Consider the following 17,086-nt stretch of genomic DNA (forward strand, 5'->3'; position numbering starts at 1 on the left):
ACCCAGGCTGGGGTGCAGTGGCACGATCTCAGGTCACTGCAATCTCCACCTCCTGGGTTCCAGCAATTGTTCTGCCTCAGCCTCCCAAGTAGCTGGGACTATAGGTGTGCACCACCACACCCAGCATTTTTTTTTTTTTTTTTTTTTTTGAGAGGGAGTCTTGCTCTGTCGCCCAGGCTGGAGTACAGTGGCATGATCTCAGCTCACTGCAACTTCTGCCTCCCACGTTCAAGCAATTCTCCTGCCTCAGCCTCCCGAGTAGCTGGGATTACAGGCACCCGCCACCACACTCGACTAATTTTTATATATTTAGTAGAGACAGGGTTTTGTCATGTTGGCCAGGCTGGTCTCAAACTCCTGACCTCATGTGATCCACCTCCCTCGGCCTCCCAAAGTGTTGGGATTACAGGCGTGAGCCACTGCGCCCAGCCAAATTTTTAAAATTTTTTATAGAGATTGGGGGGCAGTCTCATTATGTTACCCAACGTCATCTAGAACTCCTGGGCTCAAGTGATCCTCCTGCCTCGGCCTCCCGAAGTGCTAGGATTTCAGGCAAGTCACCATGCCTAGCCTCTTAGGGCATGCTTTAAGCCATTTCGCTGTGACAGTAGGTCTGCATCTCTTCCTTTTTCTTCTTAGGTAGGTTTCATCTTTTTTCTTTTTTTTCTTGAGATGGAATCTGGCTCTGTCACCCAGGCTGGAGTGCAATGGCACCGTCTCGTCTCACTGCAATCTCTGCCCCCCAGGTTCAAGCAATTCTCCTATCTCAGCCTCCCAAGTAGCTGGGACTACAGGCATGCACCAACACCCCTGGCTAATTTTTGTACTTTTAGTAGAGACAGAGTTTTGCCATGTTGACAAGGCTGGTCTTGAACTCCTGACCTCAGGTGATCCACTTTCCTCGGCCTCCTAAAATGCTGGGATTACAGGCATGAGCCACCATGACCCGTTTTGTGTTTGTCTGGTTGTTTGGTTGGTTGTTTTGAGATGGAGTCTTGCTCTGTCACCGAGGCTGGAGTGTGGTGTGCTCACTGCAACCTCTGCCTCCTGGGTTCAAGCGATTCTTCTGACTGAGCCTCCCAAGTAGCTGGGACTACAGGCACCTACCACCAAGCCCAGCTAATTCTTGTAATTTTTGTATTACAGGCATCCTCCACCATGCCCAGGTAATTTTTTGATCCCCCTAGTGGATCACTTGAGGGATTACAGGCGTGAGCCACCACACCCGGCCCTTTTCTTTAAATACTGCATTTTCCTCTTTGTCATGTGGCCGAAACGATCTAATGTAAGTCTCTCTGTCTGTATTCCCAAACTGAGGAATCCAAAAGATTCACACAGTTGCCTCTCCAGTTCTTCTTAGCCTGTTGCTGATTATTTGAGGATGTGATTAGTGAGTAAATAAATAATACTCGAAGGCAGTCGTAAGCAGCTTTGCAATTAAACAGGAGTCCCTTGTCTTTAATTGGGGCTGAAACCAGAGGAGTTTAATTGCTTCTTCACTCTCCATCTGAGATCCATTGAGTAAAACAGGATATTGGAAAAGAATCGTGACGTTGTTCTAAATCCTGGTTCTGCACAGGATCAAGTAAATAACCAAGTTTTCTGGTTTTAGATGAGTGATTGTTAGGTTAACTCCCTGATTGTTCTTTGTGCAGCCTGCATTTGATCTTCCTATTTCATACTTTACCCAGGTACTTGATTAAACTGAGATCCAGCAATATCCATCACATTGTAAGGTTTCTCTTCATGTATGTTGATTGCAGAGTACTTTCCACAAACCAGAACAAACTGTATTTGAAAAAAGGATTTGTCAGCTTTATCCCTGGAAAGGAGAGAGGGAGACAGTATTAGCTATGGCACAGCAGATAAACATGTTTATTGTTATGGTTCTTCAGGTTGCTATGGGTGAACCAATGCACATAAAACCTGTAGCACACATCAGGAATGTTGTCATTACTATAGTCTCCTGTATCTGATAACACCGCTTTTTAAAATGTGTTTAAAAGTCATTAGCTAGAAAGTGTTTTAAAACTCTTGCTATAATTAGATAGTAAATGCCTGTGGGTGTATAATTGCAGTGCTGGGTAATAGACTGACTTAAGACAGCTGAAACCCGTGGGGGCATGCAGGTCGCTCAGCTCACAGGACATTTCCTGGCAGGTGAGTCAAGACAGCTTCATCAAGGGGTGGAAAACTGAGTTCACACCCTTAAAGGTGAGTCTGAGTCAAGAGCAGAGTTCTATGGAAGGGGTAAATCTGACAGGAACCAAAAGAGAATTCTATATAGGAAGATGTGTTTAAATGAATGCACTTAGGTTTCAGGGAACACAGCTCCACTCAGACCAGCTAAATGAGGGCAGATATTGTAAGAGGCCAGGGGCAGTCTCATGACCACACAAGTCAGGTCAAGCCAGGCTTCATAAGAACTGGCCTTGGGAAGTTGCCAAGGACCAAAGCAGTTTCTTCATCTCTCAGAGGCCTCATGGTTTCTGTCATCTTTGCTTCTCTACATGCCAGTCTGATTCTATTTTGTCTCTCAGACCGCATTCTCTGTTTGCCCATGGCCCAACCTGTTTGTCAACCCTAAGTGAATACATCTTCACAAGTCCACTATCAATGATGATGGAGCTCCTCTATTTCCTAATTCAAATTCTTAGCGAAAAAGAGACTGGCCCAGCCCAGCTGCGACTGAGTTCTCTTTAATGTGGGAGAGCACGCTTGATCAGGCTCTAGAAGGGCAAAGTCATGTGGCATTTTCCTCTCTCAAATGTAACCACGTAGGTCTGCTCTTCCTTCAAGGGCAATTTCCAGAAAACTGAGATGTGGGTAGGGAAGCAAGTGAAACCAGCCAAGTATAAATGACAAGGCAGGGCATCAGGCTAGAGTAAAGGCAGTAGAATTCTGCCTGAGGGGAGAGAGAAGAGCTGAAATGCCCATGGAATACATGTAGATTGTGAGTTGAGTGTTCATGATACTAGGGAGGCAGGAGGAGTTCATGGGAACCTCAGGGAGCAGGACTCACTCACATGGGACAAGTCTCTTCAGTGGCCCCAGGAAGGCCTTATTCTCATCCTGCCTGGGGTCTCTGGAGCCCTGCCCTTGAGCATGCAACCACATTGTATATTCACCACACCAAAGCACCCAGCAACAGGCAGTTATGAGTGCTACGTTGTGGAGTTGACAGGCCCAGTTACTTCATACTGGGACTGTTCTAGGAAACTGGTAACAAATCGCTGTTTCGGGAGTCTGGGAAGTTCATGAGCCCTGATGTAAAACACAAGAGAAAGGACAGAAACTGTACGGTCTATGTGAGAAGGGGTTGTGTCAACTTTGTGTCTTTCACAGTGCAAGGCTTAGTGCTTTAAATGGAGTTGGTGTTAAGAAGTGTTGTTTGATTCAATGAATGGAATTAAGAGAAGGGAGAGAAGGGGCAAAGTATTAATAAATGGAAGAGAAAGAGCCACAGCAAGGAAAATGAGAGAAAAGGGAAATTCGGGAGAGAAAGGAGAGATAGAAAGCCGGAGAAAGGGAAAAGATGCATTTGGTGAAAGGAGGTATAGTTTGCATTTCATTCATTCATTCAGCCGCTAGTTTTTGAGCACTGTGTGCCAGCCACAGGGCTAGGTGCCAGACGAGTTAAAGCAAAGTTACTGGTTTCATGAAACCTACCTTTTGTTGGAAGAGGTAGAAGGTAGACTCCTAAAGAATAGTTGTTCAAATCACAAATTGTGGTAAATGAGATGGAGGAAACAAATGAGGGATTGAGAGAGAGACCCTCAAGGCTGGAGAGAAAAGAGCTTCCTTATTGTGTTATCAGAAAAGTCTTCTGAACAAAATTAATTGCCTTTTCTGGAACAAGGACTATTCTGAAATAAGGAAAAAGAGAATGCTGGGAAATCTCAGTTCCAGGATGGGACATTGGGAAAAAAAAAAAAAAAATTAACAGTGCAGTTGAACAGCCTCCATTCTATTGATACAGAGCATTAAGAGAGGCCGGGTGTGGGTGCTCATGCCTGTAATCCCAACACTTTAGGAGGCTGAGCAGGGAGGATTGCTTGAGGCCAGGAGTCCAAGACCAGCCTGGGCAATGTGGCAAAACCCCCATCTCTACTAAAAAATAAAAATATATAAAAGTGTAGCAAGCCTATATTACCATGAAGTTAAAATGATCAGGCATAAACTAGTTCATAATCTTAGAGATTCCAAGAGTATGAAATAATCAGAAATTTATTTTCTGTAGAGAGGAGTAGACTGGGCACAGTGGCTGACACCTGTAATCCCAGCACGGGGAGGCTGAGGCGGGCAGATCACTTGAGGTCAGGAGTTCGAGACCAGCCTGGCCAACATGGCGAAACCCTGTCTCTACTAAAAATGCAAAACTCTGGCTGGGCATGGTAGCTGATGCCTGTAATACCAGCACTTTGGGAGGCCGAGGCGGGCAGATCACCTGAGGTCGGGAGAATTTTTTTTTTTTTTTTTTTTTTTGAGACAGTCTCACCCTGTTGTCCAGGTTGGAGTGCAGTGGTGCGATCTTGGCTCAGTGCAACCTCCACATCCCGGACTCAAGCAATTCTCCTGCCTCAGCCTCCTGAGTAGCTGGGATTACAGGTGTGTACCACCAGGCCCAGCTAATTTTTTTTTTTTTTTTTTTTTTGAGACAGAGTTTCGCTCTTGTTGCCCAGGCTGGAGTGCAGTGGTGCAATCTCGGCTCATCACAACCTCTGCCTCCCAGGTTCAAGCGATTCTCCTGCCTCACCCTCCCGAGTAGCTGTGATTACAGTCATGTGCCACCATGCCCAGCTAATTTTTTTGTATTTTTAGTAGAGACGGGGTTTCTCCATGTTGGTCAGGCTGGTCTCAAACTCCCGACCTCAGGTGATCTACCCGCCTCAGCCTCCCAAAGTGCTGAGATTACAGGCATGAGCCACCGTGCCTGGCCAAATTTTTTAATTTTGTAGAGACGGAGTCTCGCTTTGTTGCCCAGGGTGGTCTCAAATTCCTGAGCTCAAGCAATTCTCCCACCTTGACCTCCCAAAGTGCTGGGATTATAGGCATGAGCCACCATGCCTGGCCTTGGCTTCTCTTTACTGCTGTTAAATCGAGGTGAAATGTTTTTCAAACTCACCACAGTTATAGAGCTAGATGGGGGTAGAAGCCAGGTTTGCACCTCTGTACTTCTGATTCCAGAGTCTCTGCCCTTTCTATTTGTTTTCTGCCTTGGAGTGCCTCTCACTGGGCTCAGTCCTCTAAGGAGGTTGCAAAGAGAGAAAAAGTTTCTTTCTTTCTTTTTTTTTTTTTTTTTTTGAGACAGAGTCTTACTCTGTCACTCAGGCTGGAGTGCAGTGGCGCGATCTCAGCTCACTACAACCTCCGCCTCCCAGGTTCAAGCAATTCTTCTGCCTCAGCCTCCCGAGTAGCTGGGACTACAGGCACACGCCATCATGCCCAGCTAATTTTTGTATTTTTAGTAGAGGCGGGGTTTCGCCATCTTGGCCAGGCCAGTCTCAAACTCCTGACCTCATGATCCGCCCACCTCGAGCTCCCAAAGTGCTGGGATTACAGGTGTGAGATACCACACAGCCAGGCGAGAAAAGGTTTCTTTTTGTAGTAGAGCCCTAAACTACTTGGAAAGAGGCAAAAATTCTCATCACTAATCTAAACTCCATGAAGGCAGGGACTGGATTGTTCCATTATTTGCTTTGTCCACAGCAGACACTCAACAAATATTCATTGATTCGATCAATCAGTATATTTACAAAAACAGACTCAAGCACAGTTTATTCAAGGGGAAACTTTAGAAGGTGCTTAAGCAAGACCATGTAAATGCTTGGGTGAGCACCGTTAATGAATGATGTGATCCATTGGGTGACAAAAGGAAGCAGTTGGGCTGTGGTCAGGCACAGTTCAAAAGCACTTTTAGATATTTTCCTTTATTTAATCCTCACATCCAGCCTCTGCATTAAATTGCAGAAAAGTCAGGCAGCTAATAGAGGAGTTGTGATTCAAATGTAGATAGGGTGACTTGAGAATGGCCACTACTCCGTCCCACTTAGGGACTACGTATGTGCAAATGTTCAGGTAAATGCAAGTAAGGGAATGTCATGGTGGAATGGAGTTCTCCTGAGAAAAGAGAAATGTCACAGTATGTTATGAGCAATTAGGAATTTGAAAAAAGATGCCTAAATGTCACTGTCCTATAAAAGACTGAGCCATGGAAACATACACAGCCGCCAGACACGATGTGTGACAATCACTTCATTATTTGCTTTCCATCTTGAAGCTTTCTGTAAGTAATCACTAAGCAATGATTTTTCCGTGAGACAGGAATGCCATCAACCCAATGAACAAGCACATCTTGAAGTTGCTTTTCCAATGGTGGTAGTGTTACTGATTTGCTGTAAGCCTGTCCTGTGCTCTGTCACAGGGCCTTTCTCATGATCAGCAACACACATTTGCAGAGAGCTTTGATCCATACTCCTCTACCCCCGATCCTGAAAAGCATCAAGCTGAGAAGCAAGGAAGCTAGGGGGTCATGAATTTATTGCTAATTGTATAATTCTGGTCACCAAGAGGAAACTTTCTGAATCCAATAGGATTAGGGCAGAGTTTCTCAACATCAGCACTGTTACTATTGTGGGGATTGTCCTGTTCATTACAGGATGTTCAGAGCACCCACTAGATGCCAGTTGCAGCCTCCCCCATGTATAACAGTCAACAGTGTCTCCCTCCAAATATTGCCAAATGGCCCTGGGGTCGAGCAGTGGGGAGGTGGCAAAATTGCCCCTGGTTGAGAACCACTTGTTTAGAGATACAAACACACCCATGTACATATGTGCACATATGGCCATAGTGCATGTAGTTACCTTGGCACAGGGCTTTTTTTTTTTCTTTGCTTTTTTGCTTTGGGGTTTTTCTCTTTCCTGTTGTAGGTGGGGTTTTTTTGTTGTTGTTGGTTTTTGTTTTTGAGATGGAGCCTCACTCCGTCACCCAGGCTGGAGTGCAGTGGTGTGGTCTCAGCTCACTGCAACCTCTGCCTTCCGGGTTCTAGATTCTCAGCCTCCTGAGTAGCTGGGATTACAGGCTCCTGCCTCCATGCCTGGCTAATGTTTGTATTTTTAGTAGAGACAGGGTTTCATCATGTTGGTCAGGCTGGTCTCGAACTCCTGACCTCAAGTTATCCACCAGCCTCGGCCTTGCAAAGTGCTGGGATTACAGGTGTGAGCCACTGTACCCAGCCGAAGATGGGGGTTTTTGCTGTTTACTTTTGTTGTTTTTGTTTGTTCTTAATCTGAAGCAGAATCTTTGCTTTAATCTTGACTCCTCTTTTTTAGATCTGTCCATTTTATAAAACCTTTCCAAAGAGTTGATTACAATTGCTAACACTATATTTGACATTTTTTGTGTGTATCTTTTTTTTTTTTTTTTTGAGACAGGATCTCACTCCGTCACAGGCTAGAGTGCAGTGGCATGATCATAGCTCACTGTAATCTCTAACTCCTGGGCTCAAGGAATCCTCCCATTTCAGCCTCCCAAGTAACTTCAAGTGTGCCTCCATGCCTGGCTAATTTATTTTTGTCGTTTTTTCGGTTTGTTTCTTTGTTTGTTTTGTTTTGAGACAGAGTCTCATTTTGTTGCTCAGGGTGGAGTGTAGTGGTGCGATCTTGGATCAGTGCAACCTCTGCCACCTCCTGGCAATTCTCCCGCCTCAGCCTCTTGAGTAGGTGGGATTACAGGTGCGTGCCACCATGCCTGGCTAATTTTTGTATCTTTAGTAGGGACAGGGTTTCGCTATGTTGGCCGGGCTGATCTCAAACTCCTGACCTCAGGTGATTTGCCTGCTTTGGCCTCCCAAAGTGCTGGAATTATAGGAGTGAGCCACCGTGCCTGGCCCAGCTGCTAATTTTTAAAATTTGTATAGAGACAGGGGTCTTACTATGTTGCCCGAGCTGGTCTCAAACTCCTGGCCTCAAGTGATCCTTCCACCTTGGCCTCCCAAACTCTGGGATTACAGGTGTGAGCCACCATACCCAACCAGTACAACTGGTAACATTACTGAACCACTACTATATGTTTGATACCCTGCTAAGCATTTTACATGTATGTTTAAAGTTTAATCATCAAAATAGATAGAGGTTGTATTATTCTTATTTACAGATGAGAAAATGGAAGTACAGGAAGTTGAGTGACTAGACATGGATTTCAGTGGTTTTGAGTGAGAGAGTTGGGATTTGGACCCAGGCTACCTGATACCTGTGTCTGCTTTCTTATTTAAGATGCTATACTCTCTTCTTTTTTTAGATGAAACCTACATCATCACTGTGTGCCCCTTCAATTCTTGATCTCAGAATTTCGACAAATGGGGCAAAATTTGATCTATGAGTAAAAAAATCACACTCCTGTACCTTGAAATTATATGGTGTGTACAGTTAGCAGAAACAGTTTAATCATGGGACATGTACATGAGAGCTGGCACTGACTGTGGACATATATGTCTTCCTCTTTTTACCACCAGAGTGTCTCTATGTATTCCCCTGCCAGTGGAACTACCGTCCCGATCACTGCATGTACGGAAGCAACTGCAGAGAGGCTGAGCGTGAAGGTGTGTCTGTTCTGCATGGAAACCGAGGCGTCTACCATGACGATAAGCAACCGACATTCAAAGCACTCTATGAAGCAATACGGGATGTAAGTGTGCCCTTGCTGCTGTTAGCAGATGTGCTTAACAGCATGAAGCAATACTGGCACTTTAGTCACCTGTCCCTTTGAAGGCCAAATATTCCCAAAGCATAGAGTTATACCAGTTATTCCCAACCTCAGTCACGTTCTGTCACTATATCCACTTGCCACCTCGTACTATGTCATATCTACTTGACTTATTTCCGCGTACACCATTCATTATCTTTTACTTAACTAAATTTGGGAGGAAATTTCTGGTTTTTTGTTTTTGTTTTTGTTTTTTGAGATGGAGTCTTGCTCTGTTACTCAGGCTGGAATGCAGTGGTGGGATCTCGGTTCACTGCAACCTCAGCCTCCCAAGTAGCTGTTGCCTGGCAAATTTTTGTATTTTTAGTAGAGACGGGGTTTCACCAGGTTGGCTGGGCTGGTCTTGAACTCCTGACCTCAAGTGATCCATCCACCTCAGCCTCCCAAAGTGTTGGGATTACAGGTGTGAGCCACCTACTTTAGGAGGAAATTTCATGTCACAAAGACAACTTCTGTGCCTTTTGCCACAGTGGAAGGTAACACATAGGATCAAGATTAGACAATAAAAAGAAAATGGTATTATTCAGTTCTAGCTAAATATGTTGCCTGGTTGCCAGCTCCAATCTGTCACTCAATCAGGGGTCAAGGTGTTCAGTTAGGACAAGGAGCCAAACTAAAAGTAACAGTCAAGCCTTTATTTGCTTAACTGCAGAAGTACATGCAAGCAGCAGAAAGAGGCCCTGACTCCCCAGTCTTCCATTTTTCCCCACCAAAGGGTACAAGATAAGAGTCAAATGCATACAGCACAGATGGCAGGAACCTTCTGACTGCCAAGGGGAACTGAAGAAAAGGTTCTTGGCCGGGCACAGTGACTCACGCCTCTAATCTCAGCATTTTGGGAGGCTGAGGCAGGTGGATCACAAGGTCAGTAGTTCGAGACCAGCCTGGCCAATCTGGTGAAACCCTGTCTTTACTAAAAATACAAAGATTATGCTCAGCACAGTGGCTCATGCCTGTAATCCCAGCACTTTGGGAGGCCAAGGCGGGTGGATCACGAAGTCAGGAGATCGAGACTTTCCTAACATGGTGAAACCCTGTCTCTACTAAAAAATGCAAAAAAAAATTAGTCAGGCATGGTGGCGGGCGCCTATAGTCCCAGCTACTCGGGAGGCTGAGGCAGGAGAATGGCGTGAACCCAGGAGGTGGAGCTTGCAGGGAGCCGAGATGGCACCACTGCACTCCAGCCTGGGCAACAGAGCAAGACTCCATCTCAAAAAAAAAAAAAGAAGGTTCTTGCCTCTTTATGGACTCATGGGCTAGGGATGGGAAAAGAGAGGAGAAAATAGGGTAGGCATGCAGGTATGTGTATGAACATGGCTAGCTGGAGCCCTTTATGCAACTTTCTCAAGAAAACTGCAACACTGTAAGACCCCATCTGTACAAAAAATTTAAAAAATAAGGGAAGCCTCATGCCTGTAATCTCAGTGACTTGGGAGGCTGAGGCAGGAGGATCACTTGACCCCAGGAGTTCAAGGCTGCAGTGAGCTATGATTGCACCACTTCACTCCAGCTTGGGCAATAAAGCGAGACCCTGTCTCAAATATACATATATATATAAAATTTCATGACACAAGAAAACTATATGAAATTCAAATGTCAGCACTGGTAAATAAAGTCATATTGGGAACCAGTGACACCTATTCATTTATGTATTGTCATGTTTCTTTTGGTGGAGATGGGATCTTGCTTCGTTGCCCAGGCTGATTTCAAACTCCTGGCTCAAGTGATCTTCCCAGCCAGCCTCACAAAGTGCTAGGACTACAGGTCTGAGCCATCACGCCTGCCCATTTATGTATTATCTATGGCTATGTTGGCACTGTAACAGCAGGATGATTTGTTGTGACAAAGGACATATGGTCTACAGAGTCTAAAATATTTACCATCTACTCCTTTACAGAAAAAGTTTGCCAACCCCTGACATAAAACACGTAGAATGTATTAGGCTTTGTTGTTAAAGATCAAATTCTCTAAGTTTCATGAACAGGCTCTGGTAGAAGTGCGGTAAGCGGTAAATCCCATAACATAGTAACATTTTTTTGTGTATGAAAATGTGCATTTGCAAAAAAAATAAAACGTTTAAGGCCTGGCACAGTGGCTCATGCCTGTAATCCCAGCACTTTAAGAGGCTAAGAAGTGAGAGGATTGCTTGAGGTCAGGAGTTTGAGGTCAGCACAGCCAACATAGTGAGACCCCATCTCTATAAAAAATAAAATCGGCCAGGTGTGGTGGCTTATGCCTGTAATCCTAGCACATTGGGAGGCTGAGGCGGGCAGATCACTTGAGGTCAGGAATTCAAAACCAGCCTGGCCAACACGGTGAAACCCCATCTCTACTAAAAATACAAAAATTAGTCAGGTGTGGTGGCACACACGTATAATCCCAGCTATTTGGGAGGCTGAGACAGGAGAATTGCTTGAACCTGGGAGGTGGAGGTTGCAGTGAGTCGTGATTGCACTACTGCACTTCAGCCTGGGTGACAGAGCGACACTCCATCTCAAAAAAAACACAATTAATTAAATAGGCCAGGTGCAGTAGCTCACGCCTTTAATCCCAGCACTTTGGAGGCTGAAGTGAGGAGTTCAAGACCAGCCTGGGCAACATAGTAAGACCCTGTCTCTGAAAAAACAAATAAAAAAAAAAGAAATGAAATGAAAAAAAGAAAGTATGCATTTGCTAGGGAGAGTCCTGGAGAATTCCAACTCTGAAATTCCCGGAATTGGCCGAGTGCCATGACTCACGCCTGTAATCCCAGCACTTTGGGAAGTCGAGGTGGGTGGATCACCTGAAGTCGGGAATTTGAGACCAGCCTGACCAACATAGAGAAACCCCGTCTCTACTAAAAATACAAAATTAGCTGGGCGTGGTGGCGCATGCCTGTAATCCCAGTTACTCAGGTGACTGAGGCAGGAGAATCTCTTGAACCCAGGAAGCAGAGGTTGCCGTGAGCCGAGATCGTGCCTTGCACTCCAGCCTGGGCAACAAGCGTGAAACTCCGTCTTAAAAAAGAAAAAAGAAATTCCTAGTGTTGACTTCTGTACAAGGAAAGTGTTTAACATGCATCCAAGCTTTTTCTTCTGCATTTCCTGCTGTTTGGTTTTCAAAGGCCAGGTGATTTAATTATGCAGAAAATTTGTTCTGTGCTTAATGATATCCTCACATTTAAATATCCAAACACTGACTCCAGGGGCAAACTCATTCAGGAGTACAAGCAGAAGTTAAATAAGTACACAGCAGCCATGTGTCTATCAGAGCCACTCTAGGGTTTCTTTTGTGATCTGTCACCTCTGGTTTGGAGTTGAACAGTTGTGGTTCTTGAGTTACAACTCATCTTGTTTGTTTTCTGGGGGATCAGAAAGAGGGCTGAACAACTTTGTTTCAAAAATGATTCTGCTTAGTACACTCCATGATTTTCCTCAGTTGGGCTTTCTAAAAATACAGTTTTCATTCAGGCATTTCAATCAGAAAAATCACTAACCCTGACCCAAAATGTGAGTAAATATAAAGAGACTCCATCATAAAAGATGTATTTCCCCATCCTCTACAATGCTGTGAACCATTGTGTAGTGGGTCAGAGCTTGGCTTTGGGCCTGGACAGATAGGTTCAAATTCCAATTTTGTCACTTTCTGGTGATTCACCATTAACTGTGCCCTTACCTTACTGGGCCTTAGTTTTTTCATCTGTCAAGTGTAGATAATAAGATTATCTACCTCAAACAAGTGTTATGAGAATTCAACAAAATGATAGTCTTTACACTTTTAGTAAAGAGCCTGACTTACCGTTTGTGCAATAATTAGAAGTTGTTTTGGCCAGGTGCTGTGGCTCACACCTGTAATCCCAGCACTTTGGGAGGCTGAGGCAGGTGGATCACTTGAGGTCAGGAGTTCGAGACCAGCCTGGCCAAAATGACGAAACCCTGTCTCTACTAAAATACGAAAATTAGCCAGGCATGGTGGCGCATGCCTGTAATCCCAGCTACTTGGGAGGCTGAGGTAGGAGATTGACTTGAACCCGGGAGGCAGAGGTTGCAGCAAGCCAGGATCGTGCCACTGCACTCTAGCCTGGGTGAGAGAGTGAGACTCCATCTAAAAAAAAAAAAAGATATAAATAAGTTGTTTTGATGATAACAATTTCACACTTTCTCTAGCTTTTTCACATTTCTCTCTCTCTTCTTGCTTATAAACACTTTCTCTCTATATATTTTTTTCTTTTTCTCCTTTCATCTGTCTCTGAAAATATTCTCTCTCTCTCTCTATTTCTCTGTTTCAGGTGTTCATAGACACCCTAACCCGGGTGGTACGTGTTTGTGTGAAAGGGCAGTGCAGCCTCCCTGCAAGAAGGCATCTATCAGATAGACATTTTTGCAGTAATTCTCTTGACAATCATTTATGAAGCATCTATTTTATGCAGGAACAATTCTAGTTTCTAGGAATGTGGAAAATAATAAGATGGACAAAGCCCTAGTCTTTAAGAAGCATATATTCTGCTGGGGGAAGCCAGACAATACTCATTGAGAAAAAGAAAGAAAGAAAAATCCAGCCTGGGCAACATAGTGAGATGCGTCTCTACAAAAATTAAAAAAAAAATACAAATAAAAATTTGCCTGGTGGCACATGCCGGTAGTCCCAGCTACTGGGCAGGGAAGGGTTAGGGTTGGGGTAGGAAGATCCCTTGAGCTTAGAAGGCCAAGGCTACAGTGAGCTAGGATGGTACCACTGTACTCTAGCCTGAACAACAGAGCAAGACTTTGCCTGGCACCACTGTACTCCAGCCTGAACAACAGAGCAAGACTTTGCCTCTTTAGGAAAAAAAATAGTAATAACTGGGCATGGTGGCAAGTGCCTGTGGCCCCAGCTAATTGTGAGGCTGAGATGGAGGATCACTTGAGCCCAGGAGTTCGAGGCTGCAGTGAGCCATGATTGCCCCTCTGCACTCCAGCCTGGGTGACACAGCAAGACCCTAGCTAAAAAAAAAAAAAAAAAAATCCTCTGAGATAGTGAAAGAATTCAAAAGGTGTAAAAAAAAGTGGGCTGATGGGTCCAAAGTCCTGGACTGGAGAGGAGTGTTCTGCCAGCTGGGAGGAGGGGCACCAGGAAGGCTGCTTGCAAGTCCTAGACTTATCAGATGGAGGCAGTCCAGGGGAAATCTGGGGAAGATCCCATGAAACAGAAGCAATAACCAGGGGAAAGTCCCAGAGACGGGAATGAATTTGGTCTGCTGGAAAGACAGGAATGGCCAGATAAGAGGAGAGAGAAGGAACTGAGAAGAGAGAGTTTCCAGGTCACCTTGAACTTTTAGAACAAGGGAGGAGTTGGAATCGCATTCTAACGGCAGTGGAAAGCCCCTTCGGGAAAGTGATAGGCTCTGATTTGTGCTTTAAAAATATCACCTTGGTAATGTGGTGGAAGGGATGCAAGAGTGAAAACACAAAGGCTATTTGTGAGACTAATCACAGCCACCCGGGTGAGCAATGGGGCCAGCATGGGCTTGCGTGGTGGCAGGAAAATGGGAAGAAGTGGCCATTACTTGGGATATGTTGTTGAGATAGAGTTTACAGGACTTGCTGATGAACTGGGTAAGGGTTGTTGGGGAAAACAGAGGAATTGAGGGTGATTTCAAGGTTTTGACCTATCCTGTTCCCATTACTAGGGCTACAGTGGTGAAAAGGACAGATTCAGGACTGGCCTCAAGGGGTTTATCAATGGTTTAAATTTCGTGATTAAAGAAAAAGTATCTCAAACCTGGTCTGGGACAGAAGCTTCTTGCATTACATAATGCATAATCTCCTTCTGAGAAGAAATTGGCATCTCTGATAAACCTGTGTAAGCAGTATTTCTGATTAATTTAAAAGGATTAACATTTGTTCTAGAAAACCAGACACCCACCTCTACTGTTAGGCAAGAGTGTACTGACCTTTAACCATTCTTCTTTCATTTCTCGCTAGTCTTTCCATATAAAATGTCCTGACCAAGAGTGGATCTTTGACTTGATCTACTAGCAGCCTTTTCCCTTTCAACAAGATTGTAATAAAACTTTTGACACGTGCCTAACAAGTAGTCGGAAAGATTTATTTTGGGAAATACTGCTCATAGACATATTCCATGAAAAAAACAAAAGAATTTTAAAAAACGACAGTGATCTCAAAAGCCCCATATTAGGAGGGAAGTAAACAACCACTAATATTTGGTACCTGAATTATTAAAATATGATTTATTGCCAATAAATTTTACTAGTAATTGTTAAACCCTGAACTTCACGAGATTACCATAGACACACCCTAAAGTTTCTTCATTAAGATTCAAGGCAAAAAAGATGAAGAATTCATTGTTTTGTTGTAGTAGATTTCAAGTATCTTGAGCCCAAAACATGCTATAATATATGGACTTTCCTGTCCTTAGAGACATCCATCATTTTTAGATTGTAAGAGCCTTAAGGACCCAAATTTTGTAAACATTTTATTACTATTCTTTTTTAATGAGATGGAGTCTTGCCATGTTGCTCAGGCTGGTCTCAAACTCCTGGACTCAAGGGGTGCTCCCACCTCCTCTCAAAGTGCTGGGGTTACAGGTGTAAGCCACCATGCCTGGTCTTTTTCTTTTTAAAGAGGTAAAGAAACTGAGGTTCAGAGAGTTTAAATGATTGCCTGGGATTGCACAGCTGAGACAGGATGTTAACTTAGATCCTCAAAGGTCTTTTCACTTGTCCAAACCTGTGCCTGTGTGCTTATCGTAATTCCTGTGTCATTTCTTAGTATTGCATTTAAAATGGCATTTCTGTTACTAAAATAAACTTTTTTTTTTTTTTGGTCATTCTTTCAGTTTCCCTTTCAAGACAATCTCTTTCAATCCATGTATTACCCACTTCAGCTGAAGTTTTTGGAGACTGTGCACACTTTATGTGGACGGATCCCGCAAGTTTTTCTGAAGCAAATTGAGAAAACAATGAAAAGGGCTTATGAGAAACACGTCATCATCCATGTTGGCCCCAACCAGATGCACTGAATATTTTGTCTTGTTGCAAGTCAATTCGGTGTCTTGTGACCAAGGAAATATTAATCTCTAAGCTGCCTGGGTCTTTTTGTGTGAATATTTAATGGTGCTCCATGACTGTTGAGTTTTAAAAACCTCGTTAAATTTTGCCAAATCAGTTGCCCCCAAAAGAGAATATGCTTTTCTTTATTTTTTTCTAAAATGCTATTTATCTCTAAGAAAAAAAAAAAAAGACTATTATGCATTTAACATTGTTTAAGCAGGTTGAACTAGCTGTGAAAATAGCTTTTGTGAGCCTTCCAATTCCTAAATGTCTGAGACCATTTCAGTGGCACCTGAGGTGTTATATTGATCTAGCATTCCTGAGACTCTTTCTATGCAACTGACTCCCCCACACCCGTGTTATAAAAGTAATACACACTTGTGAAACAGACAGACACACTTGTAGAGCGTATGGATCAAGGGCTCAAAATCGAGATTACATTAGCCGTAATCCTACTGACCAGTGGAAAAGATTGTTTCCATTTTAATGCAGTTCCTTACAGCCTTTTTTCCTCCACTTTTGCATTTTCCACTGTAAGACACATCTAAAACAGGTAATCTCAGTAAAAACTGGCCTTTTTGCTGAGATTTTTATGTGGGAGACTAAAATATTAGACGAGATGATTATGTGTACAGAATTTTATTTAAAATACATCTGAGAGAAGGATTCAGATTTCACCTACTTGGGCAGTGTTAAAGGATGAAGGATATATCTGGGGGTATTTCTTTTTCTTTTTTTCTTTTTTTTTTTTTGAGACAGAATCTCACTCTGTTGCCCAGGCTGGAGTGCAGTGGCACAATCTCAGCTCACTGCAACCTCCACCTCCCGGGTTCAAGCGATTCTCATGCCTCAGTCTCCCCAGTAGCTGGGATTACAGGCATGCGCCACCACACCCGGCTAATTTTTGTATTTTTAGTAAAGACACGGTTTTACTATGTTGGCCAGGCTGGTCTCTATCTCCTGACCTCAAGTGATCCGCCTGCCTCAGCCTCCCAAAGTGCTGGGATTACACGTGTGAGCTACCGCACCCAGCCAATCTGGGAGTATTTCTAAAGAAAAAAATTGTTTCGATTTGTGGAGGACTAAATCATAACACATTTCTATGCAACAATAGCTTCTGAGAGGAAATTCAGGAATTTTTGTGTTTACCACAGACAAAAACATTTGATCTGTTAATCATCAGTACATGGTCATCTCTCTTTTTTAAACTCTTGAGCAATGGGTGGAAATCAGAGACCAACTTCAAATTTAATGTGTAAAAAACAAATAGTTCAGCTGCTTCTATTGGTAAGA

General features: G+C 43.8%; 1 protein-coding gene across 1 annotated transcript in view; it reads left to right on the forward strand.

Annotated features, from left to right (window-relative positions):
* The window catches only part of GXYLT2 (glucoside xylosyltransferase 2), a 78,374-nt gene extending 62,405 nt beyond the window's left edge, over positions 1-15,969 (forward strand). Inside the window, exons 6-7 of the mRNA XM_011971278.1 lie at positions 8,513-8,685; positions 15,580-15,969. Of these exons, the coding sequence (XP_011826668.1) occupies positions 8,513-8,685; positions 15,580-15,762 (356 nt within the window). The 3' untranslated portion in view covers positions 15,763-15,969. The remainder of the gene's footprint in view (positions 1-8,512; positions 8,686-15,579) is intronic.
* Positions 15,970-17,086: the final 1,117 nt, after the last annotated feature.

This window comes from Mandrillus leucophaeus, unplaced genomic scaffold (assembly GCF_000951045.1).
Source record: "Mandrillus leucophaeus isolate KB7577 unplaced genomic scaffold, Mleu.le_1.0 Scaffold121, whole genome shotgun sequence".
NCBI classification, from domain to species: Eukaryota; Metazoa; Chordata; class Mammalia; order Primates; family Cercopithecidae; genus Mandrillus; species Mandrillus leucophaeus.